Raw genomic sequence first — 9,113 nt, forward strand, 5'->3', positions numbered from 1 at the left:
AAAATTTCAAAGCTTTTTGTCACGGGCGAAATTGGGCCCTGATGGAGTAATAAACACGTCAGACGTAGTAATCCTACTGCGCTTGACCCTGACCCCACCGTTTATGAAATGCCTGGAGGGTAAAATGGTAATTTGACGTCACAATTTGCATGATGATAACGCGTCCCTTGCGATAACCATTAGCCCTTTTCCCCCTTCCCTTAATAAACCTCCCCCCTCCCCTCCATTTCTCTCGCCAACCCAAAATTTCCATTTCGATTAATCAACGACAACTGAAAATTTTCATCTCTCCAACGCCGATCGCTTCTCAGGGTGATTGAATTGTTTTCGTTGTCCAAATTTGTGGTTGTTTTAAAGGTTTCTGTTTGAAGATGGCTCAGAGGACTGAGAAAGAAGAGACGGAATTCAAGGCTGTACCTGAAACCTTGACTCTCTGCATCAATAACTGCGGCGTCGTTGGAAATCCGGCGACAAACAATATGTGTCAAAAGTGCTTTAACGCCACCACAACCTCCAGTTCAACCACGTCAACGCAACGAAGTACTCGTGGTAGATCTGGCTCCTTGAGGTCTCCGACGAGGTCAACGTCTCGCGATGTATCGGTTGATCTGGTTGTAGATCGGACGGTTTTGATGGTTGATGAACAACCAAAGGAGAAAACGACGGCTAAGGTTGTAAATCGGTGCTCCGGTTGCCGGAAGAGGGTAGGTTTGACCGGATTCCGGTGCCGGTGTGGCGATCTATTCTGCGCGGAGCACCGCTACTCCGACCGTCATGACTGCACCTATGATTATAAGACCGCCGGTCGGGAGGCGATCGCGAGGGACAATCCGGTGGTCAAAGCGGCAAAAATTGTTAGAATTTAAATTAAATTATTTTCCACAAATTTTTACATATGTTTGCCAAATTTGATTTCTTTGATCGAAAAACTTTTATAAACTTACGAGATCAACGCTCGATCTCTTGTTTCTATCATCTCTTGTGGAAATTAATTATTGAATTCAATCATCTGCTTGGAGATGAGATAGATTGATTGATCGAGTATCATCTGAAATTCTCCCGTTGGAATTGTTCTGCTTTATTTGGTAGAGATTCAATTATTAGGTTTCATTAGTATTGTTGTATGATTGATCATCCGGTGCTCAAAATCAATTAGTGTAATATAATTAATGAAAGGAAGATCTTCTTCAATTTTCTTGATTTTCTTGATCTGTTTAATCTATTGTTCTATAATCCATATTATGAAACCATGTTCTTCATCAAGACCACAAAAGACACCTAAAGCATAGCGACGGAATCGGACCTACGCACACAGGCTTTTAAGCTGTCCCGGTTTTGAGTCATTATCGGGTCCATCTTTTTTTGTGGGGCACCGGTTGGACCGGTAATTTTAAGTCTTAACTTGTCCTTTTTTTATAAAAAAGAAAAAGAAAAACAAGGAGACACATTTTAATACTTTCATAACGTAAAAGCATTTCTAGCAAAATGTCGCCTTTAAAAAATTCAAAATTTTAATCAAATTGGTGTTAACATCATGAAACCATATGGTTTTAAATGTTTATTGTGATACGATTTACTTTTATATTGCAAAAAGATTATTCTCTTAAGAAATAATTATACTCTAAAATATGCTGTACAAGAAGTGTTAAGAAGTTTTGACTGGTAACATTATAATAGCATTTTATTTATAAATGATTAGGGTGGTCTACCTGTTATTATCTGACATGGAACACTTTAATGGTTATATTGGTTGAAATTTCATTTGTTTTCCTAAAAAATTGATTATAAATAGTTAATTATAGGTTTATTTTTTATAAAATAGTCAATGGGGTGTATAAGGGAGATGTCTTATTAGCATCATCCTATATAAAATGATATAAAAAATATGTTATTATTATTATTATTATTATTACAAGATATATTCAAGACAATATAAAAAAAAATACAATATGCTAGTTGAAATGTTAGTTAAAATGCTATTCTAAAAAGTTTTTTTTAAAAAAAATTAAGTTATCAGTTATTTTTTAGTTATCAAACACGACAACTTAAAAAAAATCAAAATTAACTAAGTTAGTTACGAAGTGTTGAACATATATATATTCTCTTGCAACATTTTTTTTGCCACGGCATCACCATATTATTTTCCTTTCACCCTCTCAGATAGAAAATAGCCTCTAAAAACATACAACAATGGGTGTTAACTATACAAGATCAAGAAACATATAGAAAAAAAGAAAAGAAAATATACAACAACGGGTGTTAACTATACAAGATCAAGAAACATATAGAAAAAGAAAAGAAAAGAGAACGAATGCAATGAAATGGTCTTTACGTAGAGAAGGTCAACACACCACCACACATCAAACAATGTGATATTCATCGCACCACCGTGATAACACCTTATCTTACCGTTTTACACTGTATTATTACTCCTAGTTGCCTAACGCGTGTCTTTGGTCATCCATTTAATGAATATATTTTTTTGTTATTGTCTTATCACATTTTCAATAATTATATAGAATAAAATATTATTAACTTCAATATATTCTGATAATTAATTATTTTTAAAAATCTTTATTTTGGAAATAAACTAATTTATCGTAATATTTGTCAATATTTCAATAACCATTCATTATGTTTATATATATATATATATATATATATATATATATATATATATATATATATATATATATATATATATATATATATATATATATATATATATATATATATAGAAATACTTAACAATAACATCAAATAAAATTAATATCTTACAAATACTACTAGTTATAGAATCACATTCTATTTTTATATTGATGATACGTCACTTCTTCGATCTTATGTTATCTGAAAACTGACATGCTCTTATATGCGACCTATCGACATAAACAAAGCGTCAGGAGCTATATTGATGTTAACCCCTTGGTATTGCATGTTGATGTAAGTTGTATTGTTCTTCTATGCTTAAGTTACGGTAATATTGCATGTTGATGTAAGCTAACAGTAGGGGAAAAGAGAGACTATTCCTACCTTATGACTTGTTTTTTGAAAAATGATTATTTTTGCAAGTATTTTTTAGCAATACGAACGAGTTTCTCCATTTTCGAGTCAAAGGCGGTCCGGGAAGTAAAAAATTCGAAAATTTGTTATATTTTTTGGATTTTCTTGGATTTGTGTAAAACGTTTATGCCGTGTGTCAAGGGGGAGTTTTGTATGGAAAATTCCAAATTGAACGTTTTCTCATTTACTTTTCGGTTTTATAATCATATTTCAAGTATAAAAAGGGGGAGAGATTTGAATATGAGAATTCGAAAGTTGTGAATTTTTCATATTAGGTAAATTTGAAGAACGATGTGACCTTGAGAAAAAGAAGTTTATGAATTGGTTTGAATTGTAAATTCTGAAGTGATATGGGTTTTTTCCTGTTTCATGAATGATTTGGACATAATGAAGATTTTTGGGGTGTGTTTTTATGCTTAAAGTTGGGTAATTGATTGTGGAGATTTAGACACTTCAAATTACCTTTTGATGCTCGGATTGTAATGTCTCACACTCTAGAACCCAGATTGGAAAATCATTGAAGATTTGAAGACTTGATGCTCATTTCTACATTTGTAACGCTTGAGGATTCGTTTGTGAAGTTGCTCTTTTTGGAGATTGAAGCCAAGTCATCCATTCCTAACTTTGAGGGGAGAAATGTTAGGGTGCAAAGTTATTCAGGGATTGACTTTGTGATGACTTGAGTTAAGAAGACCCCTTACACATGTGGGGTTGGAGCCTTGTGACATTTAAGAGAGAGAAGAGAGAGAGAGATAGATAGATAGATAGATAGATAGATTGATTGATTGATTGATAGATAGATAGATAGATAGATAGATAGATAGATAGATAGATAGAGAGAGAGAGATAGATAGATAGATAGATAGATAGATAGATAGATAGATAGAGAGAGAGAGAGAGAGAGAAAGAGAGAAAGTACTACCTCAGTACTCCCCATCAATCCCTGCCTGACCTCGCCCCAATAAGTCGGGGTCCGACACTTCCTTCCATAGAGCATCTCAAAGGGAGGTCGATTAATAATGGCATGATAACAGTTGTTATAAGAGAACTCCGCCAACATAAGGTAAGTATCCCAACTCCCTCGAAATCCAACACACATGCGCTAAGCATGTCTGTGACAACCCGATATTTCGAATCAATGTAGTGACCTAAAAAGTCAAGAATTGTAATCTCTTTTGATATAATGAAATAACGTCAAAAATAAAATGTTCAAAAGTCTCTATTGGGTTGCCTAAAATGATAGTTATCATGTCAAGGTTTTTAGAAATATAAAGAACACTAAAATCCGAGTTATAACAAAGATGTTATGACCAACCTAAGATTCACAGCAAAACCGTCAATACGATTAAACGTAAAACACCAAAAGTTTTAATAAAATACTTTTTAACCTTAAGTATCTAAATGAAAGTCGTAGATATCATTAAACCGAGAACATACATAAAAAGAACGTCCAAATATGACTTCATATGAGGAAGTTATGATTTTTCCAAGTTTCAGATATAGCAGCAGACAGCTAAAATACTCGAAATAAAGGTTGAGAGATTTTTAGCCGATACAACTTAAATGAGAATCGAAGATGTCAACAATAGTAGCACAACGGTATAAAGTCTGACGAGAACGGACATCATATGAAGAAGTTATGGATTTTTAACGGACTTTTCGTGTCCCGACCTGTTAAAAATAAATAATAAAAATTAAAGTCAAAATTAGCCGACGAAGTCTAAAGGAGAGTTGTAGAGTATATTCTCACCTTCGCGTGCATATAAAGAACGTCGAAATCGGAGCTCATACGCGAAAGTTATGCATTTTACAAGTTCGAGACTCAAAATCTGAGGCTGTCAGGCCTACCACGACGTGGTGAAGAAGCCCACGACGTGGTATTGTGACTGATGGGTGCCAGGTGCATCAGCAAACGTCTCGTCAACGGAAGAGGATAGAATCGCTCACCACGACGTGGTGAGGTGTACCACAACATGGCGCCCAATTTGAGGCTATAAATAGCAGCCGAAGGTGTTGAGTTTCATTGCTCATTTCTTTTCTCTCTCGTGCCGAAGCTCTGCGTTTAAACCCCCCGAAGCCATCCCGAAGCCCCGGTCTTCATACCCAAGTTCCGAAGGAAGGTTTTTCACTCTTAAGACACCCGAGATTCTCGAGAAATTCAACTTTCTCTAGTCGAAGTTCTGCTTAGTTATCGTTTCACCTTCTTCTATCTATCAAGTGAGTTCATACCTTTATAATTACATTTTCAAACACTTTATAAATGCTTTTATACGCTTTCAAAGGGGGGGGGGGGGATACAAGTAAACACACGGTTACTCTCGTGTGGAAAACAATAAGCTTTTACTACACTTATCTTCACATAACAAATCATATGTGATTCTTAACTATCATATGAAAATGTTCGCATGCAACACCTATTCAATAACATCTTGTCCTTTAAGAATATAAACATGTTGTTATACGAATATCAAACACTTCATTTATATTTTGGTAAATAAATGTTCAATAAGGTTATTATAAATGTTATACTTACATACCAAGCTGATACTGCACTAGGGTTATCATACAAAGAATCATACATTTGAAAAAAACTATCATAGGTATAGTTTACTAGATATTCAAGAGGTTTTACATACTATAAGTACTATATCAAAGAAATAATTTCATATACAAGAACAAATGAGCTTTTCATACGTAAATCTATTTGATACTAAGTTTTGTGAGATGTTCAGCTTCACGTACTTTCGAGTATGCAGTTATAGTCCTGTATTATATACCATAATCTCTTGTAGGGAGAGCGTGATACTTGTGTATAGATCTTTACGAGATTAACAATCCCGCACTTAAACTGTTAGCTACAGTTAGACCGGCAGGTCTGGGGTGACAAACGTCATAACACTCCAACGCCTGAAGAACATTGTTACAGGCAGTCTGAGTCAATAGCATGGTTGTAGAACTCACATGGAGTATTAAAAACACGTTGATTTACGGGGTTATCAAATTCTTTAGCGATTTTATACATACATAACTCTAGTATTCTAGACATGAAAAACACCATTGCATTATCGTATTTGGAACTTTTAAATTACCTTACACTTATGGAAAAGTATTGGAATTATAGAAACAACATCCAAAACAGTCGGGTCTTGTAGAAGACTACTTTTATACTAGTAGGAAATATGAGATTTTTCTAGGAGTTTTCAAACATCTACAAACAATTTCATTCAAATTTATACAAACATGGACATTAAATACTTATGAACTCACCAGCTTAAATGTTGATCTAATGTTTCAAATCTACTTGTATTTCTCAGGGATTCAGTAATACATGTAAACTTCAGCTTTTGGAGAAGTGATGCTAAGGCGTCAATTTTAAACTCATTTTTCATCATATTGTAATTTGTTTTTGAAACAAGTGTCTTACAACAATGTAACTTTTAAATTATATATATGATGGTTGTGTTTTGCTTTCTTTACTATGTATTCAATTGTTTCGATACTACATGAAGTCATCCGCCCTCGAACGTTTCCGCCGTTCTGGTTTGCGGGTGTGACAGATTGGTATCAGAGCATTGTTTATAGTGAACTAAGTATATCGAACCACATAAGATATACAAACTATAAATGCATAAGGGGCTAAAACTCTCTGACAAAACGTTTTCACACCTAAGCCGCATTTCATTTAACTTAAATTATTTGGGTCGTGAAAGTACAAATACATGCATACAATGATTTATTTTCATAGTTAGAACTATACAAGAAGTATTAAGATAAGTTGGACACTACGACTAAGCCTCGGAATATGTAGTCGGATTTGGGATGAATATAGCCTGATCAACTATATTTATCCGATATCGGACTAAGGTATGTCGAGGAATGGTCGTAGTGAGCAACAAGTCAAACTTACCAAAAATGACATTAGTATCAAACATACAAATTTAAATACTATAGGAGTATTTGGTAAATACAATAGTTTAACTTACGTGTTTAGATTTACATATGTTAACTTCTAGACAATTCTCATACCTCTATTCTCGCACAGACAAAATGGCTGAATTCCACCCACCAGGGGATCCCTACTACCCGAATCAGGGCAATGGAGGATGGATAGAGGAGGACCCCGAAGAGGATGAAGAACCTATCGAGTTGGAGGAAGGGGATGACTCTGGGACAGACTCAGAACCAGAAGTAATCGACCCTCCATCCGCTCTACCTCCCGCTGTTAGGAGAAACTTTCAGGGACCAACTCCAGTTTGGGGAAGTCACCTTCACCATTGGAGCCAACAACAAGGGTTACGTCCTCACTACGGTATGTATCGGGACTTCTACGACGCCAAGGACGGAGGTTTAGCTGACCGAGTACTCCCAGTCATGGTGGGCAAACTAGCCAACCACTCCTATCAATCCAGGGTTCAAGCTAACCGGATTCGTGAAGTCAACGTGGAAGTACAAGTTCACACTTCCGACATCCGTCAACTAAACAGGGCACAAGATAATGCCCAACTCTGAACCGACACATTCCAAGCACAACTGATTGCAGCCCTCTCTGAGATAAGGGAACATCAAGCCGCCTTCGATAGGCGTCTTATGGAGGCAAAGCAATCAGACACGGAGTCGAGCTCCAAGCGCAACCGACGTCGCAAGTAGTACTTGCCAAATCCCAAAATTTTGTTATAGAATAGGAACTCAGCTAAAAGTCTTACTTTTCTTTAACTTCTGTATCGGAGATCCTTAGAAGGGTCGAAATTTTCCTAACTTCAAATGTAACTCAGCACATGTTTAATATATATGAAGAATTTCCTATATGTGTAAATTCATTGATTACCACTCATATTCATAAGTTTATCTATCACTATGCAAACTTTTATTATGAGTCGAGCTCTAAACCTTGGGTAGACCAGTCGAATCCATAAATTAATAAAAATAACAAATTTATTAACACACAACTTCCAATCATTAAAAACTTATGTTCTTCATTCTATTTCTTTAACAGCACGATGCCGCTCCGTAGATCTACACACCGTGTCAACAACGCAACACCTCCACCACCACCTTCTCTATCGACGGAAAATGCCGTGCTGATACCTGCTGTAACAGCTGCAGTGGCAGCAACAATGGCACAGATGAATAATAATGGGTCTGGAGGAGGAGTAAATAGCTCTACGAATGGCCAACGTCAAGGTCGTTCAGGGGATTGCACCTTTAAGGACTTCACCAATAGCAAGCCCATGACTTTTAACGGATCCGGAGGGATAATGGATCTATCACAATGGATAGAGAAAATAGAAGCGGTTTTCGAGATCTGCCCGTTTTTGTAAGGCACCGGCACGACCAATCACTCAAGTCCATGGAGTCCGGTGTAGGCCAGGCGTGTTATGGGTGTGGTGAGGCTGGACACTACAGGAGGGACTGCACTAAGACAAGGAATGCTGGCGGCATAGGAAGAGTGCTGGCAATATGGCAGAACGAAGCAATAGCTGACCCCACGGTGGTTACGAGTACGTTTCTCCTTAATAACGCTTATGCATGCATACTCTTTGATTGTGGTGCGGAGAGGAGTTTCGTGAGTCATAAATTCAAGCACGTACTAAAACAGAACCCTCGGTCACTCAATAAGATATTTACAATATAAATGGCAAACGGTGGAACAGAAAGCACGAACGATATGTACATAGGTTGCACACTAACTCTAAACGAACATTCATTTCAAATCGATCTAATGCCGATCACTATAAAGAGCTTTGATATCATCATCAGTATGGATTGGTTAAGCCTACACCATGCCGATATACTTTGTCACGAAAGGGTCGTTCGCCTGAATCTGCCAAACGGCAAAACTCTTGTCATTTATGGTGACACGCCCGGTACCAATTTATAGATCATCTCTTGTGTCAAAGCTCAGAAATACCTGCGTAAAGAGTACCATGCCTTCTTAGTCCACGTAGTAGATAAGGAAAAAGAGGCGAAAGACCTCAAAGACATTCCAGAAGTCTGCAATTTTCCTAATGTCTTCCTTGAAGATCTTCCAGGTGTCCCACCAGAACGACAAG

The 9,113-nt window shown here is 36.5% G+C and overlaps 1 protein-coding gene across 1 annotated transcript; it reads left to right on the forward strand.

Annotated features, from left to right (window-relative positions):
• Positions 1 to 206: 206 nt before the first annotated feature.
• Positions 207 to 1,191, forward strand: SAP5 (A20/AN1-like zinc finger family protein). The gene has a single exon (XM_079038947.1). It carries the CDS (start codon positions 372 to 374, stop codon positions 864 to 866), a length of 495 nt encoding a protein of 164 aa, XP_078895073.1. The 5' UTR covers positions 207 to 371; the 3' UTR covers positions 867 to 1,191.
• The last annotated feature ends 7,922 nt before the right edge of the window (positions 1,192 to 9,113 follow it).

This window comes from Lactuca serriola, chromosome 1, assembly GCF_051521515.1.
Source record: "Lactuca serriola cultivar US96UC23 chromosome 1, Lser_US96UC23_V15, whole genome shotgun sequence".
Classification (NCBI taxonomy): domain Eukaryota; kingdom Viridiplantae; phylum Streptophyta; class Magnoliopsida; order Asterales; family Asteraceae; genus Lactuca; species Lactuca serriola.